Source organism: Heloderma suspectum, chromosome 1, assembly GCF_057233095.1.
Source record: "Heloderma suspectum isolate Gila_16-S chromosome 1, 16-S_ref, whole genome shotgun sequence".
Lineage (NCBI taxonomy): Eukaryota > Metazoa > Chordata > Lepidosauria > Squamata > Helodermatidae > Heloderma > Heloderma suspectum.
In genome coordinates, this window is record NC_139458.1 from 186244791 (window position 1) to 186266971 (window position 22181).

At 43.4% G+C, this 22181-nt stretch overlaps 1 protein-coding gene across 1 annotated transcript in view; it reads left to right on the forward strand.

Annotated features, from left to right (window-relative positions):
• MYO3B (myosin IIIB) overlaps nt 1–22181 on the forward strand; it is a 331093-nt gene that overhangs the window by 164005 nt on the left and 144907 nt on the right. The window contains exons 20-22 of the mRNA XM_084805223.1: nt 9513–9592; nt 16232–16309; nt 17825–18030. Coding sequence (XP_084661349.1) covers nt 9513–9592; nt 16232–16309; nt 17825–18030 — 364 coding nt within the window. The remainder of the gene's footprint in view (nt 1–9512; nt 9593–16231; nt 16310–17824; nt 18031–22181) is intronic.

A 22181-nucleotide genomic window follows, 5' to 3' on the forward strand; every position in this document is an offset into this window, starting at 1 on the left:
ATTAGGAAATGGTGCCTGGCACAAACTGGCATGAGCCGCAGCTTAAACAAACCACTGCGGCTTGTTTATTTAAGCCGCAATGATCGTGCAAACCCGGCCATTATTTATTTATTTATTTCATTTCTATACCGCCCAATAGCCGAAGCTCTCTGGGCGGTTCACAAAAACTAAAACCAAACAACACACAATAAAACAATTTAACATATATAGAACATTAAAACCACAATATAACAATACAACCACAATAAAACCTAGCAGCAGTACAGGAGTTTAAAATACAGATTTAAAACAGCAAAGATAAAAATTTAGAAAGCTAAAATGCCTGGGAAAATAAAAAGGTCTTCACCTGGCGCCGAAAGGAGTACAATGTAGGCGCCAGGCGAATCTCACTAGGGAGCTCATTCCAGAGCCGGGGTGCCACAACAGAAAAAGCCCTCCTCCTAGTAGCCACCCGCCTCACTTCCTTTGGCAGGGGCTCACGGAGAAGGGCCGCTGACGATGATCTTCATTATTTTGAAGACATAGCTATCAGCTGCATCTTTCTTTTTTAGTCTAAGCACAGGGGCCCCAATCTGGACTGAGACTGTATCATAGGGGTAGGAGAACCCCAAAACATCTGGCAGGCACCAGATTGGGGAAGCCTACTTTGGCTTATAATGCCCATCAGAGTTGGGGGCCTGGACAGAGAGAGAGAGAAGGAATTTACATCTTGAATTTGGGGGGCGGGGGTAGGATGGGGAGAGAGAAGAGGTTTAGCCTGTAGTCCTATGGACACTTCACTGCCTCATTAAAGCCTCATTAAACAAAGTGAGATCTACTTCCAAGTAAACATGCATCGGGTTCTGCTGTTCTGCTGAAACTAAGGTACAGCTTCGGGGAGCTGCAATAGTTGATGTTTGGGAATCTAATGCAGTATTGGTAGTTTTGCTGCCTGCTCCCTGCGGTGGTGCTGTTAGGTCCTTATAGGCTCTGGACTTGATAGTTTTACAGCAGGAGAGTGGCTTTAAATGGTATATATATACACATGTATAACTTCTGTTGCTTCAAAGTGGGGTAAGGCAGCCATACTGCATTTGGGGGTCCTCCTGCTCGTTCCGCTGAGTGGGCTCCTTGGCTTCTGCCCCAAAGTCCGGCCCTGGCAGCGCCACTGGCTGCATGTGTCTGTTCGCTTCCGCAACCAGCGCTGCAAAGGTATCACAAATTTGCAAGGCACTCTCATCCAAAGGAAACTAAATCCTGGAGCACTGCCCCTAGACATCCATCTCTTGATGAAGGGGTGAGCAGCTAGCTGTACGTTTGTGTGTGAACAGATGACTTTGTACAGGCAAATCTGATGGACAGAGGAATTATTCTTCCTACCCTGTTTACTTATGCCAGTAAATTCAACTCCCTAGGAGAGAAAGATACTTTTGCACAGTTCTCATATGGCTTTGAAATATATCAATAGCTGTTTCTGAATTTCACGGTCTCCAGTTCAACTATTGCCAAATTAATTTGGCGAAAGTCAAGAAAGGGGCTTTTATTTATTTATTAAATTTATTAATCGCCCATCTGGCTGGTCACCCAGCCACTCTGGGGGATGTACAATAATAGAAACAGTTTAAAACAATAAAATGCTACGTTAAAAAACATCATATGCTTTTGAAGAGTGTTTAGATCTGCAGTATGATTATTCATTGTAGCTATTTTGCTTCAGATCTCCTTTGGACTGGGCTGGCAACAAGTGAAGACACAGAACAACGGTCCTAATGTATTTTATTCATTGTCTTCTTCTTTTTACAAAATAACCCATTTAGAATTTAAAGTGTTTCCGGTATGTATGGGCACTTTAGGCCTGCAACTGATATTATGCTAGTTTCTATAAAAGTTAAGCTGTTCCTCTCCTGGGATTTCAGCAGACAGCTTCATAGTCAGGTGGCAACATTAGAATCTCCGCTGTTTTGCAAACTCGAGTGCTCCTTTCGGAAAAGAGTTTCACACATATGCATATATCTCAAAGGAACTGTAAGAACTAGTGCTGATAGACAAAGGAGGGAATATTTAATGTTTTGCTCCAGAAATATTACCTCGGTGGAGATTTGGCTGATTATTGCACAGTACCTGGCTAAATGAAGAAATGTTTTATGTGTGATATGCAACAGATGGGCCAAAACTCTGAGCTCCATCAACTGTTTTATCTATAACTAAATTGGGGGGCGGGGATTTAAATTTTCATTAAATTATACATAGTCTGCAGCTTGTATTCTACATTTTTAGCATGACATGTCCACAGTTTATTTCATTACATTATAAATCTCTTTGAGTCACTTGAGCTCTCTTGGTTCCACATAAGGCAAGATAGGGAAACATTATAGCTCCAAACCCTTAAACCCAGAGTGTGTAAAAATCAGTTTGAAGTCTCTTCCTTTAAATGCATCCCTCTAAAATGTGTCCTGACAATAAAGTGCAAGAATTTTATGGAGAACCTTTAATCCAAACTGAGCAGGGCTATTGACTATTTAAATCCACCGAGGGAAAAAAGTTCGCAGATGGTGGAACAAAAAGCACTTTCTGAGCACATTTTTCCCGTTCACCTGATACCCTATTTTGTTTTTGTTTTTGTTTTGTTCTTTTTAAAACTTAACATGAATGATGATCCATCATTGTGCTTGTGAAATCTCTATATTTTTGAGTGCCAGCTCCTGCAGTGTTTTCCAAAGAGCTTGCTAGAAACACAAGCAAGAGCATCTGATGTCAGATCTCCTTTTCAATATAACATGGCTACTATATTAATTGAATTTTGCTTCCCGCGCAATGAATTCGATTTTTAAAAGTGGGTTCTGGCTTTGTTGATTTAATATTGCCTCTTTCCAGTTATATAGTATCAGCTATAATTTTGAAATAAAGAATGCTGCTTGGAATTAACAGCTTTCTGCAAAGCAGTGAGCAAAAACAGTGCAGCTGCTGCAAACAAGGCACTTTTAACATCTGAAAGAAGTGTTAACACTTTATTTACATTTAAATTAAAATGGAAACTTATTTATGTGTTATATTTCTGAAAGGTGTGTGGCACATCTGCAGTGGCCTATTGTTTATTCATGCTGTAAGTCCTTTGAAATGTGTTAAAATGCTTCCCACTCATTATAAAAATCCTGCCACCCATGGATTAGGACTTTGATGTCACCAATCCTGCTTCAAAGGCTTCTTTCAATGCTATTAATCACAGTTTAGCCTCTGAAGATATGTAGCCAGAGAAAACATTTGGACATCTTGTGCTCTACTCACTACTTAAAACTTTGAAATGTATCGGGAATGGCTTGCACATGCATAGTCCACATCACTTCCTTTCTTCCTTTCAAAGCTGTAATTTTTCAAACCTCTCCATCTCTTTTTTTAATTTATTTGTCTGCAAAAATACATATATATACATACATACATACACAAACTAAAAATGTTGCTAATGAACAATATTCAGAGATGTCAACAAGCCCCTCAGTGGATGTCCCAACATCTAACACAGTGGACACAATTCAACCAAAGTTGAGCAGTTGTCAGCCCTGTTGATTTCAACAGGAGAGTGTAAGCACACATATAATCTTCCTTTTGAAACCAATTGTATTTAAACGTGCTTACCAATGGTATTTAAACGTGCTTATCTTTTACTGGATCTTGTCCATTATTTTTGACCAATTAATCTAGGCAGTCTTTGAAATCAGACTACTGGAAGGTCAGGTAGTTCAAACTCTTATTCTCCCTTAAGGCAAATCCTCCATAGGTCAACCCCCTATGGGTTAATCTACATCACCCAGATTATAGCGCGTGACACAGTGATAGAGGCACTCCCAGTCCCAGCTGAAGAGTAAGTGTCAGAAAATTGGCAATGATTCTTTTATTGCATTATCGTCAACTTTGAGTCACAGATGATGTTTAAGTGTATCATTGTTCATGAGAATTCATACAAAGTAGCTTTGAACAGTGCTCGTGTGAGTTCTGATAATCAGCAGTTCGTTATCTAGGCTTTTGTATTTCTCCTTAGATTCATCTCAGAGTTCCCAGCATTTTTATATCATACAGAGAATGGGGTGGTAGAATCTGGACTTTATCACATACTATAGGTAGGAGGGGGGGAGGTCATATTTTTGAATGCTCAGTTCATTTAAGAAACTCCCTGTATGCAATAAACAAGCACATCAAAGAGAGGCCAACTCAAAATCTTTTTTCTTGTGTGCTAGTTTACTACATGCAGGGAGATTTTTATTTTACAAAGCAATCACCCACCTGCAGTCTGAAGGGGAGCAGCTCAAGAACAGCTCAGTTTATTCCACCACCTTATTCTGCATATTTTGTGTGATGTATACAGGATGTGGGCCATGGATAAAGCCCATACCTGTATACGCATACTCTGTGCATATGCAGTGCAATCCTACCCATGTTATTCAGAAGGAAGTCCCATTGACCTGGTTTGGTGACATACTGTGGCTTATCTTGGATTATTTAACCCAGGATGAGCTGTGGCGCCTGGAGGCACCAAGCTACATATGCAACCCCCGCTTAGCAGTTGTCATGTTGTATGAACCCACTGAGCGTGGGCTATGGAGGGGTAAACAACCCTCACGTAACCCTAAAACAGACTATGGGTTATGCAAGTGTTGTTTAACCCTCATATAACCCATGAACACCAGGTGCGCACAACACAACAACCCCCAAGTGGGGTTGCATATCCAAAATGGCAGCCACACTCACCACAGCCTCACTGTGAGTTAAATAACCCACTCTGGGCTGTCATGTCGTGCAACTAGCCCCATTATGTTAGATGGGGCATACACCCTAGTAAATATGTTTAGGATTGAGGCCTTAAATATACTTACCATGTGTGCTGGCCCATTCAATATAACATTAGCATGATAACCCAGGTGGGGGTATGCTGGCTAGTTAATGTTACATGCAAATCAGTCGGCTCATGTACCAAGTACATTTAAACATGATTTGGAACAGGTAGAATGCTTAGATGACTATGGATTTTACCCATGCCTCATATCTTATATAAATCAAGCCTCATAAATAGTTCCCAGAGTGGATTATTCCAGCCAGTTATGGATAATCTAGGAGCGGGAGGTTAAATCCCCATAATTACGAGCTAAAAGAGAAAGAAAAAGTCACCCCTATTTGCCATCCCTGTAAGTAATGAGGAGTTCAAATTATGAAGCTTTGGTGCTTCTTTCCTATTCATGGCTATTTTTTGTCACCCCGGGTAGAAAACAATGGGCTATCATCGTCACTCAAGCTCCTTATTTCGTCCACCACTGCAAATGCCTCAAAAATAAACGTATCTGTGGCATGCTAAATAGGGTGGCCACTTATGCATTGCCAAAAAAAGAGGAAAAACCTCACCAAAAAAGAAGACAAGAGAGGACACAGATTAGCATCAAATCTGCATATGCTAACCTATATGTATAGATGCAAATGTAAAAATAACGACTATAATTTAATCAGAAATACAATCCATCTCACAAATGGGGAAGATTGGGTGACCTGTCCATCTGCTGTCCTGGTGCTAATTCTGGATGGGCAACTTCAAGGCCCCTTCTGCATTCCCTTCTTTATCAGTACGCTAGACTAGACAGCCCTTCAAACAGAGAGGATGCCTCCAAATACAGGACTATCCTTTGACTAGGGATATCAGAGAATTCCACCACGGATCTCAGTGAAGCCGAATGCGAGTGCATTCTGCCCCCCAAAATCTGTGGCGGAATGGAGCCCAGCCGCCCCACCACCCCGCAAAAGGCGCGTGAAACGGGGCACTTACCTGGTGCCGTTTGCACTGCTTTGCGAATGGCGGCTGTGTCTGCGGCCGCCATTCGCTTCCCCATTTAGGCTGCGATAGGCTACGTAAATACTTATGTAGCCTATCATGGCTAATGCAGGGCCACCATTTGCATCCCTGCGGAGGCTGTGATAGGCTACGTAAATATTTATGTAGCATATCACGGCAAAAAAAGGGAACGCAAATGGCGGCGGCTACGATGGCCGCCATTTGCGTTCCCTTTTTTTGCCGTGATGGGCTATGTAAATATTTACATAGCCTATCACGGTAAAAAAACAGGGGCGTAAATGGCATAATGGCCGCCATTTGCGCCCTTGTCTTTCGCCGTGATAGGCTACGTAAATATTTACGTAGCCTATCATGGCCAAAAACAGGAACGCAAATGGCCGCCGCCGTAGCTGCCGCCATTTGCGTCTGCAGGCTTCAGACGCCTGCGAATGCACCTGGCCGGCGGCTCCGCAGAGTTGCCGCGGAGCGGAGCTGGCCGGGTTAGGATTGGGGGGAGAGGTGCGGAGTGCCTACACCCCACCGCGAATCAAAAGTAAGTGACTTTCGTACATCCCTACCTTTGACAGCCCTTCCAATAAAGCACTGTAAATTGGCTCTCCTAATGCCAACTATGGAGCTGGCCCCAGAAATATCTGAGTTTTCATCTTGGGTTATAAAAATGAGTCACCGTAAGATGGAAAGGAAGCCCAAAGGGTGGTCATGTGAATCAAGTGGTTGTAACAGACTCAAGAATGCAGTGTGTGTCAAGGCCACAGAACAGCCAAGCCAGGTCCATTGGTATCCATACCTAGAAGCAGGCCTGAGCTAGGGGTTCTCAGGATCCCTGCAGTAAGTGGCCTGGTTTGCACGTAATGACAATCCAGAGTATGGGTTGAGTATGGTTTGTTGTTGAATTGTGGGTTGTCGTTACATGCAAACCCTCTACTATGGTTTAACTGCGGGCTGTTAACCACAAACATCCCAAGAAGAGAACCCATAGTTTGTTGTTGGGTTGTGAACTCTGGGTTGTTTGTGGTTAACAACCCATACTTAAACCATAGTGCAGTGTTTGCGTGTAATGATAATCCATTATTCAAGAATAACACACAGTTCCGTGACAATCCATACTCTGTCATTACATGCGAACAGAGTCACTGACTGCCAAACTACATGTTACGCTAATTGTGTAGTGTAGTGTGTAGCTGAGGCTTGTCTTTAAAAAAGCCAAAAAAGCCTCTTGTGTATGCATGTGCAAACGCAATTTGGATTGGGACCACCAAACTCCAGGAGGAGAGGGTTAAACCTCCTCCCCCACAAAAAAGCATTCTGAATTTGGGGGGTAGGAAGATTTAACCCTCCTCTCTCTGATCACGGTGGTCCCAGTCCAAGACATGGACATGTGTGCTTACATTAGAGTAAAAAAAGAGACAAACCTCAGCTACACGCTACATAATTTGAGTAACGTGTTGTTTGGCTCGTATTGGAGCTGAACGGGAGTCTTGACCCAGGATTGGGTTTGAGCTTAGGTCGGATTCAGCATGCACAACATATTGCTGTTTTGACAAGACGAGGTCGCAAGACCAGCAGGCCTGGCAAATCCGAAGTAAAACAAAATGGGAGAACATCCAAAATGATCCATGGAATAAAGAGAGGAATTCTCAGGATGTTGAAAAAGCATATGTGGTTTTATTCCAAGAAGTAGCTCATCTTCTTGGAATAAAACCACATACATTTTTCCAGCATCCTGAGACTTTGTCTCTTTATTCCGCTGGCAGATCCAGAGGACACACACTGTGGGCCAAAACAGGAATTACATTAAATCCGTATCTTACAGCTATACCTTTTCAAAATGTTTAGAGTAGGTGCAGGAGCCCTGATCCAGATACGGATCCTAGCATGGGGGGAGGAGGGGCTTTTAAGACCTGGATCGGCGGGGGGGGGGGGGCTGTACCTACTCTTGAGTAAACATGGAAAAAAGGATGTTGCTGCTAGATATGGATTTACAATAATGTCTGTTTTGGCCTTCTGCCTCTGGATTGATCAGGCTGTCATAAACCGCAGGCTCTGTTGTTGTAAACCCCTTATCAGGGTGGAAACTGAGCCCATAGAGCCCCAGAGCTGTTCTGATTCTGAGGAAGAGCAACAATCCGTGGGAGAGGAGCACGCTCATCTCTCACAGGCACAGCGGCAGGGAGAGATTCCTCCTGCCTGCATTCCTGAGAGAGATGGTGACCCTGGCAGCGAGAGAGCAGGGGATGGGGCCTTGCTGGACGCTCGGCGCAGACGCAGGGAGCGGCGCCCGATGGAGGGCGCCAAGAGGAAGCGCTCTGCTCGCTTGGCGCTAAAACAACAGTTGCGTCCGAAGGACCCAAGGGTAAGAGGAAGGACCTCTCCATAGCCCATAAGTTCAGAGTCTTCCCGCCCTCCTCCTTCAAACGGGGACCAACTGCCTTACCTGGAGCTTAGGCTACTCTGCTAACTACCCCAGTGCAGTTCCTTGCTTAGTCGCTGGTGATTAGCATCTGAAAGAGTCATTAAGTTGTAAAAGGAATAAAGCCTTCGAAAGAATCCTTTTCATCTGTGTTTTGAGTTGGCTATTGGAGAGGACTGTAAGAGGCAGCTAGGGCGCTCCTGACACCCCTATACCCATCTTTGCCTGATGGAGACTTTGGACCTACTAATATACTAGGTTAGGTCCCAGTCTCAGTCTTCAGTTAAAGCTCTCAAGTCCCTGATCTGCTGAATTAAAGTACGGTGATTCTAATATTATATAATACAACTGTGCACATATGATTTTCACACATGTACAAATAAATATGCAGAAGGGGATTGGGACCATGCCTGCTGGCCCTGGCCCTGATCTCTATTTGTTCAAGAAACTATTTCCACAGGGTCCTATGCATGATCCCTATCCTATAAGGTACTGATTACATTAAGGAAGTTTACAGGGGAGGTGCTTCCATTAGGCAGAGCGAGGTGGTCACCTCAGGTTTAGGTGTCACGAAAAGGCAAAAATTGGTGCTCATTTATTGTTACTGTATTTTTATTGCTGGGTGGTGGGGAGAGGCACTTGCAGTATTTTCTGCCTCAGGTGCCAGAATAACTTGGCCAGTCTTGGGTAGTATGCATCGTGACTTGGAAAGGGAGGGGGCCTTTTGCTCCTCCACCTCAGGCAGCAAAATACCTTGGGCCAGCCCTCAGTTTGTAGTAGGGTTATATGAAGGTTGTTTAATCCTCAGATAACCCACAGTGGCTGGGTTTGCATGACACAGCAACCCCGATTGCCCCAATAGGGGGTTGTATATTCAAAGTGTCGCCTGTCATGCACTGTGGCTCTTTGTGGGTTAAACTACCCCATATGAGCCCAGGGTGTTATACGAATGTATGTTCTGAATGTACTTGCATAGGCCTCTGTGTAAATGATTCCTTGAAGGTTAGGGTTGAGGCTGGAGGGTGCAGTTCTAACCCCATCCCCATGCATTTATTTGTACATGCAGAGTTTGTTTTAACTGTGAGAAACTAACCAGGGGGGTTAATATAGAATGCAGTGATTTCCTTAGTAACCTTTGTCTTCTTGCAGTGTCCCAGACTACCTAGTACAATTTGTGGTGCTTTTGCTAAGTCTGCTTTCTTCTCTTCTTGATTTTACTGTTTGCAGCCTTTTTGCCCTGTGTCTAAGTTCTTACTTCCATCGCAATCTCTCCCCGCTTTTTTTAAACAGGTAATTTGGCTCAGACAAGAGCAAGAGTGACAGCCGCCTCCAGGTCTTTGCCCCCACCGCTCAGTGCTGGTCGTATCAAGGTCAGTGTACACCTAACACCTTTGCTTGCCTATTTTCAAAGAGATCTGTAACAGATTGCAGCGAGACAGCACATCAGGCCCTTAACTGATGCAAGCCCACTTGGTTTACATTAACTGAGAATCAGGAGTTGGTTGGCTTTATTTTACAATGCAACAGCTATTATCCAGATGTAATTATTGCAGTAAGGAAATTTACATTTTATTAAAGCTACAAGAGAATGAAATGCTTTCTTATTGTCCAGTGTTTTCTTTAATTCTTTCCTGAAGTAAAATCCAAATCACCTAATTGTCTTCCAACTTCGTAAAAACTAAAATAATCATAATAATGTTTTAAAAAGTAAAATAAAACAGGTTTTGCTTATTTGCTTCCTTTGGTAGGGAGCTCTCTCTTTTGATCATCATCAATCTTTTTTTCCTGCCATATTTTTGCCTTGCCTCTTCCCTTTCTGTTGCACACAGGAGGATTAATATGTAATCTCCCTCTTGGGAACAATTCATTAGTTCCTTAGCAGACAAACATAGGCCTTTCGAGGTTTTCCTCCCTGCCCACAGCACCTGTCACAAACGAGATAAATGTTGTCAAAGTCGGGGACTGGGCATGCCCATCTAGGTCAAGTTTTTGCTCATGAGTCAGATCAGCAGTTTGGAATGGCCCTAAGCTTTTTAGGGAGCAATCCTATGCATGTTTAGATAGGAAAAAAGTCCTACAACTCCCAGCATGCCCCAGCCACCTATGCTGGCTGGGGCATGCTGGGAGTTGTAGGACTTTTTTTCTGTCTAAACATGCATTGGATTGTGCCCTTAGGGCCGCTTTACGAAGTCCAGCCTCTTCATCCTCTTCTGAGGATGTGGAATATGACAGAGAGTACTTATATGCAGAGTACATCATGAGAAATGCCGGGTTGGATGAATCAGAGGTCGGAATTAAGATTGCCGGGAGAATTATCAACAACCTCCGATATGCAGACGATACCACCCTAATGGCAGAAAGCGAAGAGGATCTCAAGAGCCTCTTGTTGAGGGTGAAAGAGGAGAGTGCAAAAGCTGGTTTGAAACTCAACATTAAAAAAACGAAGATCATGTCATCTGGCCCTATCACTTCCTGGCATATAGAAGGGGAAGAAATGGAAGCAGTGACAGATTTTACTTTCTTGGGCTCCAAGATCACTGCAGACGGTGACTGTAGCCATGAAATTAAAAGACGCTTGCTCCTTGGGAGGAAAGCTATGGCCAACCTAGACAGCATAGTAAGAAGCAGAGACATCACCTTGCCGACAAAGGTCCGTCTAATCAAAGCTATGGTTTTCCCAGTAGTAATGTATGGCTGTGAGAGCTGGACTATAAGGAAGGCTGAGCGCCAAAGAATTGATGCTTTCGAACTGTGGTGCTGGAGAAGACTCTTACGAGTCCCCTGGACTGCAAGGAGGTCAAATCAGTCCATCCTAAAGGAAATCAACCCTGAGTGCTCATTGGAAGGACAGATAATGAAGCTGAAGCTCCAATATTTTGGCCACCTAATGCGAAGAGAAAACTCCCTGGAAAAGACCCTGATGCTGGGAAAGACTGAAGGCCAAAGGAGAAGGGGACGGCAGAGGATGAGATGGCTAGATAGCATCACGGATGCAATGAATATGAACTTGAGCACGCTCCGGGAGACAGCGCAGGACAGGAAGGCCTGGCGTGCTATGGTCCATGGGGTCACGAAGAGTCAGACACGACTGAACGACTGAACAACAACAACAACCTAACTATTGGCTCGTAGGAAATGCGTAGGTTCTTTGGGATATACTTCCATCCACCTGATAACCCTGGTGAACTAGACATTACAGCTGTTCCCCTGCCTCTCTCCTATAACACCTAGTGAAACCTAATACATGATGTCATTCTCTGAGTTTCCCTGCCTCAGCTTCACATCTCTGACTGCTTGTTCTTGTTGTTGTTATTGTTGTTAAGATCTGCCTCTCAAGTTTTGTCCCCAGATTCCAGCAACAAGGATTCGTCCCTGAAATCCTTTCCCCTCTCTCCTCTGAAGAGGAAATTAGCTAGAAAGGTTAAGAATTTCTGCCTGCTAAGAGTTCTGAAATGCTTCCCTCACCTCCTGCCCTGCAGACATCCCTGCAATTCTAAGCGGAAGATTGATATTTACTTGGTCACATGACCTCCCTTCAAATGTTTGAAGTTATCTGTGCTGATGCAGCATTCCACCCCCACCCCCACCCCTGTGTGCTACATAGGGCTTTCCCTTAACCTTTTTCTTCTTCAGATTTTATTTTTAAGAACCCTCTACATTTCTTTTCACATAATTCATTCGAAGTGCATTTTAACATATTTTCACTGTCTAAGGCACAGAAGAGCAGCAACGATGGATTATGAAAGCAGAGCTTTCAATTTTTACACTCTCCCTCTCTCTTGCCTTGCACTCTATCGAAGTCTGATCTTAAAATCCATTTCCCCACCCCCATCCCCTTGCCTCTATGTCTACTGTAATGCTGCTTAGCAGTTCTTTCTTCCCCTTTCTATTTTGCATGCAGTCTCCCAAGTATCTCCTCAAGGTAAGGCACAGAATTACAATCTTGAGAACAGCAGTCTTTTTCTGACTGTGCTTTTAGCTCCTTTGAAAATATCCACCTTGATCAGATGAGGTTTAGGAAAGACTGCGTGATGTGAAGACCACTGTGTGTAATGCAGGTGCTGAAAGTGCTATTCTCTGGTTCAAACATTCTTAGTTTAATACACAAATGCCACCTGTTCACAGCAGATGGTAAACTGCCACAGTGTGTGTGTGTGTGTGTGTGTGAGAGAGAGAGAGAGAGAGAGAGAGAGAGCTAAAATGTTTCTAATGCACCATGTGAACAGGGGCCAGATCGTTTTCTTTAATTTTGCTGAACTGCATGGTGCGACAAAACAAAGCTGCTTTTGATTGCTAACAAGGGGGCGGAGGTGGTTTTTTTCATACGCAAAGTCAGCTTTAATACATACATACATACATACATTATAAAGAACAGCTGTACTGACAGCATAATTAAGATGTGTAATGAACAATGTATTTGCTATCCCATCTATGCACTGAAAACGCTAAGAAGCTTTTTATGTAAAGCAAAAGCAGTTACAATTTGGCAGCATGAACCAACTAGCGAGATAGACTAATGAAAAACTATCCCAAGTAGTAAAAAGGAAAATAACGTCGTGTTCAGTGACAAGGGTGATGTGGTGAGAGTACTGATGTCTGTCTCTCTTCTTTATCGTGGCTGTAATCCACTGAGACCTGATGGGACCCATATTCAGTTCTGTGGAGTTCTGAGAGTGGGGGGCATTGTTTTAAGATGGGCTAGAGGTTGTGAAGTGAGTGACACATTCCCTCTGTTCCCGATGTTCAGGTTTTGAATGCTGTTACTTATGTAACCAGAAGAAAAGTACTCTGGCATACAAGCACAAGAGGAAAGATATGAGCAGACTTCAGGGGATGTCAAGGTTTAGAAAACACTGAACGTTTTCTAAACCTCTAAGGGTGCAATCCTATGCATATTTAGACAGAAAAAAGTCCTACAAAAGTTCAAGTTGTAGGACTTTTTTCTGTCTAAACATGCATAGGATTGCCTCTAAGGCTTCGGAAAAAAAAACCCTAAGAGGTGGGGGGACACCCCAAAACAACCCAATGTGGACTATGCCTATTCATTGGCCACAGAATGCTGGCTGAATGTTGGAGGTGGGGGAACAAAGTATCAGGGCCAGGGAGGAATGGAAGGGAATGGTTGGAACTGAACAGGGCACACTCCACACTGCAACATTATGTTGCAGGTCTGACCTGTTTTACATAACTGCATTGTAGGTAAGTGCGTTTGTTATTATAGCTTGCTAACAACTCTGAAATGGCCCATCCAGATGACCATTTCACCAGGCATCATCTTCCCTTGATGTGTACTACAACCCTTCTTACCACTTGGCAAGATGAGAGAGAGGACCAGTTCACTTTTAACGAAAAGCCACCGTGGGTGAACTTCCCTGCAGGGTTTCTTGTCGCAGTGGTGGCTGCTGCCATTTTGAATATCTGGGGCGCAGCAAGGGCACACCATAACTTCTTGTTACATGCAAAACTCAGTGAGGTTGGGTTGTTGGGGTCGTTGACAAGCCACCCACAACCCTAAAACAGCCCATGGGGTCTGAGTGGCTTGCCAACCACTCCAACAACCCACCCTTGCTAAGTTTGCACGTAGTGAGAAACTATGGCATGCCCCCACTGCACCCCGAATATTAAAAATGGTGGCTGGTGCAGTGATGACACCTCCCCCCACCATGGGGAAATTCACCCAAAATGGCTCCTCGTTCCGTGCGAACCAGGTCAGATAATCAAGGTGTACCAGGAGCAGCTCTAATACCTCAGGAGGGTTTGGCTAACTTTATGGGCTCAGGCAGAAAAAGAAATAGTGGTCAATTTGCATAGCTAACAGCTAACTTCTCTTTCTGCAGCCCTGTTATAAATTAGAGCACTGCTCTAATTATGGGTAATATCTAATTATATATAGATGAAAGCAGTGCTCTAATTAAAGGTAATATCTAATTACCTTTGTGATGGCCCTCTCAGCTACTGTTTTTAGAAGGATGGGGGAGCATGATTTGGGGATGAGGGTTGTGGATGTTATTAAGCCCCCTTCCCATTTTCTCCGTAATTCAAGCACAGGATAAGAGTGTATCTAAGGGGCACTATTTTGTCCAGACTTCAGTGGACAGGAGGGCAAGATTCAGAAAGCTCCAAAGGCTTAGCCTTTTTGGGGTATATATGAGGTTGAATTGTGAAAAAGCAGTGTGCTTTGACTGATAGATAGAATAATATCTATCATCTATCTGTCTATAACTATAGCAGTGTTATCAACTACAACAACAAAATCCACAGTTGGGCAATACCTTTGTTAGGATCAACCAAAATGTCACCAAATATTGTGCAAGCTTTGGAGTTCTCCAGAACTCTTCATCAGGCTAGATGATTAAAAAAAACAGGGGAAGGGAGGAGTGGGGGGAGGGGAGAGAAACAAAAACATCCCAAAATAAGATCAGATGTTGTAGCCATGAGATCTGCATTTTAGACCCCATCTCAAGATGGAGATTGCAGACTGAATGAATCAGAGCTTCTCCACACCAGCCTAAAACCTGCATTTAAAACAGGTCTTTCTGCTTCCTTTTTAAATGCAGGATCACGACAGACTCCCTTTACACTTGCTGCCTTCCCCCTCCTTTTCCCCTTTATCTGAGTCTTCCATGTGTTTCATTATACAGCCACTAGATGGCGCTGTGTTCTAGCTCCTCTTATTGCGAATTTCCTCTTTTCAAGAGGGAACCCAAGCAGAACTCAAGTGCTGTAATCTGATAGCTCATTATCTCTGATCTTTTTAAAAATGGCATAAAGGTCATTTAGTGTGGGAGATGCCTTGGAGGTTAATGACATCATCTAAAGGACCCACAAACTTCTGTGAATAACCAGTCTCAATAGCAGGATAAAAGCTCCATGTGAAGAAGCCCATAGTTACCGACAGGCGTTGCAGGTATCAGCTTACACTTCGGATTCTGGTGTAAAACAAAAACAAAAGCCAGTCATCTCTTTTTTTAAAGAAGAGGGCTTTGTTTCTTTGGCATACCCATTTCATGGTTTGTAATAATAGTCACTGACCATTCATCATAAAGAATCAGCTAAAGATTAAAAACCAATCCCAAATGCTTGGAGCAGGTAGCAAAACCATAATATATATGCACACACTCCAAAACAGATTAACATTCCATCATATTGGAAAAATAATTACAACCTTCCCCAACCTGGTGTCCTCCAGATATTTCGGACTACAACTCCCAGCATTCCTGGCCATTGGCCATGCCGGCTGAGGCTGATGGTTGGGCAAGGCTGGTCTATAGATATATAGGAAGCAGCTCTATCCTAGGTCAAGGTATTTGTCTATCTAACCCAGTATTGTCTACTCCGAATTGATGTGACTCTGTCTTGGGCAGGGGTCTTTCTCAAGCACCTGCCAGGAATTGAACCTGGGATCTTCTGCATGCAATGCATGTGCTCTGAACTATGGCCCCTTCTGTACCAATGGCCAGTTTTACCTTGAGTCCCAAAAGCCAGCCCCAACAGGTAGGTCTTGCAACTCTTTGAAAAGGTCTTCAGGCTGTTTCTTTGGTGAGTCTCCAGGGACAGGGTATTACAGCACTGGGAGAGCGGAGGTAGCCAACAAGAACCCCACCACACATGTGGTGTCATTATGAGGGTACCCAGTGTTGAACTCAGAGACCATAACAGGACACATGGGGATAAGGCAAGTGCCAAGGACTTTCAGCTGCTTGCATCCTTGCAGTTGCCAACTAGTGAACAATTCTTCTTGGAGTAAGGGACCTTTTTCTACATTTAAGCCTTCCCCAACCTGGTGCCCTCCAGATGGTTTGGACCTCAAGTTCCATCAGCCCCAGCCAGTATGGTCAGGAATGCTGGGATTTGTAGTCAGGTTGGGGGAGGCTGATTAGGGACTCCGGATGTTGACAAAACTTTTGATGATGCAGTGAGTGAATGAAAACGAATTTGGGGGCGTATATATTGAAGATTAGTTAGCAGATGGCTGTAGACATCATGCATCTCTGACTTTGTGCTTCCAGGTTGACACCATGGAGATTATGAGGCACCCTGAGGAAACAACCAACATGAAGAGGCAAACGGTGGCTTCCTATTTCAGGGTATACAATCTAAGTTGTGAAAGTGCACTGTAACTTTACTGCAAGGCCATGCCGTCATTGACCTAGTGTTGGCAGTATGCCCGGTCCTATGCAGAACACACACGGTCCCTGCCTGAAGAGATTCTCTAGATCAGCCTTCCTCAACTTGGTGCCCTCCAGATGCACATCAACTTCCATCAGCCCCAGCCAGCATGGCCAATGGTCAGGAATGCTGGGAGCTGTAGGCCAACACGCCTGGAGGGCATCAGGGGAAGGCTGCCTTAGATGGGCAAGACTGGGATGAAAGAACAGATCAGGAAATGACCTAATCATTTTAGTAAAATTGAGGGGAGTCAGAGGGCGTTGGGAAAACAGCTAAGACGAGGCTAGCACAAGGGTGAGAGGGGTTCAATAAATGTTTTGCTAAATCAGTAGTCCTCAGAAGAGACTTAAAAGAAGATGCTTTAAAAGAGAACTTATTTTTTTGCAGCTTTTGCTTTCCTAGTTGATGAGGATGAGGAGAGCATGAGGCTGATTTCAAAAGGGATCCATTAATTCACCTTGGACACCTGGGCGGGCATCTACATGGCACTGCTTTCAACATTCAGTCTGTCATAACTGTGCAGCATTGCAGCTGTGAATTAGCTTCTGCTGTGGTGCACACGTGATTTACTCGGGACTTCTCCAACGGAAAAATCCACTGTGCCCTGACACATGGCCATAAAAGTGAAGTAAACTGCGGCAGTCGCACTGTTCTTTTTTTTACCATTATATTTAAATGTGCAGCTGCGCAGCCATGTGAGGGTGAGGGTGCGACACTTCAGGTTTTAGTGGCTGTTCTGTATTTTAGGGGTTCTTTTGTGTCTGTCCTTTCCTCTTTGGTAAGATGTGGCCAGTCTGCTCCTTCATTACCATGCCAACTTTGTACACAATCACAGCAGCAGTCCTCCAGCCCCACACTCTATTGATGGTTCGCACATGTGAAGGGGCATGCCCATGTGAGAGGTACATGCCTACCCATAATTCCAAAATGGATTCCTCTCTGTTACTGTGCAGCTGCAGAGGAAAAGGGGGAATGGGGAGGAGTGAAAAGGCGTCACAGAGTGATGCAATCACTAAGCATGCCTACCTTATGCCCACTGCAAACTGCGAAGTCAGTTTGAGGAAGGGACAGATAGCTTAGCAACTGTGGCAAACCCTCACAGCATGCTAAAAAATCACAGCAAAGTGCCTCTGTGGAAATCCACATTTTCCCTGTGAAAACCACAGTTAGGCTGCAAAGTGGCGACTGCGTCATATGTCCCAAAGGTCCTCGGATCTTAGCAGCCCCGGAGTAAATGGCTCATGTAGATGGGGCCCTGATTTTACAGTGTTTTGTGTCTTCTAACTTATTTTCACATCTGTTAGATACCATTAGAAACTGCTTTTTAGATGGGATGTGTTGGGATTGGAATGAGTGGAATAACTAGAATTTAATTCCGTTAAAAAGAAAATTGGGCTGCTGAGCTTTATTTTGTTTTGCTTTGCTTTTCTTAGTATTCTCTGATGGATCTGTTGTCCAAAATGGTGATTGGACAGCCTCATTTTGTTCGCTGCATTAAGCCCAATGATGACCGGGAGGCATTGAAATTTTCTCAGGAAAGAGTTTTAGTGCAGCTACGTTATACTGGTATTCTCGAGACCATCAACATACGTCGACAAGGGTATTCTCACCGCATTCTTTTTGATGAGTTTGTGAAAAGGTAAGCCATTTTGTGTTTGGCAATATAAGAAAGAACTTTTAGAATTCCATAGAATGGGATTGCAGGCTGATCGATATATGCAGAGAAACCTCATAGATCCTTGGACTGTACCATTTCAGAGCACAGGTAGGGATTGCCTATTTGAATATGTAAACAAAGAACTCCTTGCGTGCCGGGAAGTGGCATGTCAGAAAGAAGCCTTAGCCTTCTCTCTGACATGTTGCTTTTCTACATGCAAACAGGTGTTGTTTTTTACACAATGGAGCAATCAAACATAAAATTCCAAATCTGCAGTATGAAATGGTATGGTCCCAGGTAGACTTCACTCTGCAATTTCTGTGAGTGGAGACAGGCCCTGGCTTTTGAATAACCTTGTTTAAGGTTGGAGTGTTAAAGGTAAGATTCAGATTTTCATGGTTTTAGGAGAAAACGCCCTGATCCTAAACACATACTTGGCATCAAATTCTGTTGAAATCAACAAGGCTTAATTTAGTTCTGCACAAATGTATTTGAGAGAGAAGTACATCATTTAAAATAAATAAAGAACTCCAGTGGTTCTTAAGTGAAGAATAACAGGCAGGCCTCATGTATATATGGATGAGACATAATGGGAAATGACCTCTAGGCTTCCCTTTTATTTTATTTTTTACCACTAACTTTTCATTTGCTTCTCTTCCTGTAACATCTGCCCGTAAGTACAACACCTAGACTTATGCATAAGGAGATGGATGGATGTTCATCCATCATTACATTTATTTACTTAATTACTTACAGAGCAATCCTAACCACAGATCCACTGGCTGGCGAGGGTTAGGATGAGGCAGAGGTGCCCTCCTGCTGGCTCAGTTCTGCACTTGGACAGCTCCACTGGTGTAAAACTACCACCAACAGTGTTCCTGTTGCTGACATTAGGTGCCAAAACATGGTGTTTCAGGTACCAGGCAGAGGCTCCTCCAATCCCCTCAACTACGCCAGCTTGGAGCTAGCATAGTTAATTTCCCCCCATTGCTTTCATTTTTTTGGAGGGGCGAGATTTTAAAAACAACAGCAGCAGTGACTGACTGCTGAGAGGTAGTAAATGGTAGGGTCCTAGATGGTGTGATCCAGCAGGGCTTTGGGTCTGGTGGAGGATCTGCTACTTTGCTCTACCCCCGCCCCACTTAGAATTGCTGTTATTTTCTTTCTTTCTTTCTTTCTTTCTTTCTTTCTCTCTCTCTCTCTCTCTCTTTCTCTTTCTTTCTTTCTTTCTTTCTTTCTTTCTTTCTTTCTAACTATGGCTGCAATCCTATACCCACGTTCCTGGGAGTAAGCCCCATAGTATTCAAATGGACTTACTTTTGACATGTATAGGATTGTGCTGTTATGTACTTAAATTGTCTATGTCCCACCTTTCTGCCCAAGAATAGGCTTCTAAAGAGGCGTACAATAAAAGAAAGCTAACACACAATAGAGATAGGAATATTACACACACACACACTACAGAACTGAGACCCAGGTTCAAAGTGCCACTCAGTCATGAAGGTCACTGGGTGACACGGGATCAGTCATGATCTCTCTGCCTAACCTACCTAACAGTGTTCTTGCTAGGAGAAATCATGTATGCTGCTGATCTCCTTGGAGGGAAGGTAGGATTTAAATGTGTGTGTGTGAGAGAGAGAGAATTAAAAAGAAAGTAGTGGTGACTGATGAAGGTCTTTTGCTCCAAACTGCTGTTCTTTAAAAGTTCTGCAGTGGCCATATGAGAAAATGCCACTCCCCCTTTCTGGAAACATTCTACCTCCAGGAGCACCAGCTGATTTCATCCCTGTGGGGAAGGGCACCTCTTCACCCAGATGTCGGGAAGTCTGTGGCTCCAGGCTCTTTCCCATGTCAGTGATGACTGTGTATGGGTGTGAGGAGGAGATCCCCACCATTCTGTGGAGCTCCAGGCGCTGTCTAGGGGCCATAGGGTTGCTCCTTTAAGCTGCAATACCCTGGTATTTTTTGGTTTTGCCCTGCCCCTTTTCCCTTTGGCTCTGCCCACCACTGGAATGTGGCCCCCAAGAGCTTTTCCAAAATTGAATTTGGCCCTTGGGCTGAAAGAGGTTCTGTACTCCCGATTTTGTATTTTTACATCCCATTTTTCCTCCAAGGAACTCAAGGTAATGTATATTGTCATTATCTTCATTTTATCCTCACAACAACTTTATGAAGTAGATGAGGCAGAGCGAGAGAGAGAGAGGCCCAAGAGAAAGAGAGAGTTTCATGGCCGAGTGGGGATTTGAACTCAAGCCCTACTTGGACTCTCTATGGCTCTCAGTGGCTGGCTGCCTATTGAAATGTGGTTTTATCAGTGTTGCGATTCAGTGCCTGTGACTTTATTTTCACTTTAGCCAGTTTTGTATTTCACATTCTAGTCTTCATTGTAAGCCTCCTTGTAGCAAATACATAAAAAATAATATTAAATTGAAAGTGTTTGTACGTGCGTGGGGAATCTAATTGTTTTAGCCCTGAGTAGTCAAGTATTTTTAGGCACTAAGTAGTTGAATACATAAAAACATTTGAGAAAAACAGGTCAAATGCTAAACAGATTGGCACTTCTTTGTTCCTAATCAAAAAAGCCATTAGGCAAGTATGAACAAGAGTTTCGAAATGTCAGTAAATCTGAGATATCAAAGATTTTTCTAAGCCAGCAAGTTAATTGGTATTTTGATCCTTTTGAGCAACTTAACAACAAAATAGATGAACCAGCAGTTTTTTTTACCCTTGATGTTATTAAACAAATAGGTACACTTCTTATCTTCCTGTTCAATAGCTGCTGTTTTGTAAACTCTTAGCAGAGGAGATGAGAACAAAGCAATCAAAGGCAGGAAACACAGCAGATCAAGGTTTATCAGGGGGAGGTAAATAAAAGCTCATGTCTTGTTTAATGCTTTGGCTGTCTTTTGTTTCCATGTGGCATGGAACGACTTCATGTGGCAGACCTGAAAGGTGGTTTATTGCATTGAAGCACAAGGCTTAAAATAATTGCTAGCAATTTGCCTACTAGCACTACTTCCTTAGCTTGTGAACCTGAAATAGTTAAAAGTACAAGATTTAGGATTAAACTTGAGTCTGGGCTCAGCCTTGGAACCTGGTTTCCATGCCAGGGTTGAGTCTTGAAAAATGAGATGCAGTTTTTTAAATGGGCAGAGTGCCTCTGAGCATGTTCAGAGTGTATTTTTTTCTTACCACAGAGAAACCCATCCATCTGAGTTTATGACTCAGAGCTTCCCAATCAGACCGTTTGATTTCCAAGCCTTCTTGTGGCCCATTGATCCATCTAAGTCTGCTATAGCAGTGCAGAGGAATGTCTGAAAGACATGATACATGAAGTTGTAGTGCAGATGTATATGCGTCAAAGTAGGGAAAACATTTATTTCAGGTTCTGCAGGGTAGCCATCTATTACACCCAAAACATCGAAGAGTCTTGTGGCATCTTGAAGACTGACAGATTTATTCTGGTATAAGTTTTCATGGACTACAGTGCAGAATAAACATGTTAGTCTTTAACAAGACTACAAGACCATCTATTTCAGTGACATTTTTCTGACATAACAAGATTTTTTCTAACGCATTTGTTTAGCATCTTAGGATAAATACACTGTCCCTTTGCAAATACAGAATATTAAGAATTTCTTCCCTTTCAGGGCAGAGAATAGCCCAGAGGAACCAAAATATTTAATTACAAAAGAGTCCTGTGGCACCTTAAAGACTAATGAATTTTAATTGATTATGGCATAAATTTACGTTGTCTACTTCATCAGATGCATGGTTATTCTAAGTTAGCAGGTATGTATATACAAGAAACGAGCCAGCAAAACAATCTGGAATTTGTTGTTGGCTTTTTTCAGCGATTGACTAGAGTTTTAAACCATGATTCCCAGTTTGTACGTAATGACAAGCCAGGAATTGGGGAAATCGGACTGAAGTCCTCCTCCTGGCCCCATGGGAGCAGGACAGCATGATCTAAGGCTTTGTTCATGCTCACAGAGGCTTATGTCTGTAACACCAAATCCTGGCTTAGTATTACAGACTGGGCCATTCGGGTGTGGCATGATACTGTTTGTGGGTCTTCATGGCTTGAAGGAAGAATAGGAAGGAGAGGTGGAGTTCCATAAAGGAAGACCTAT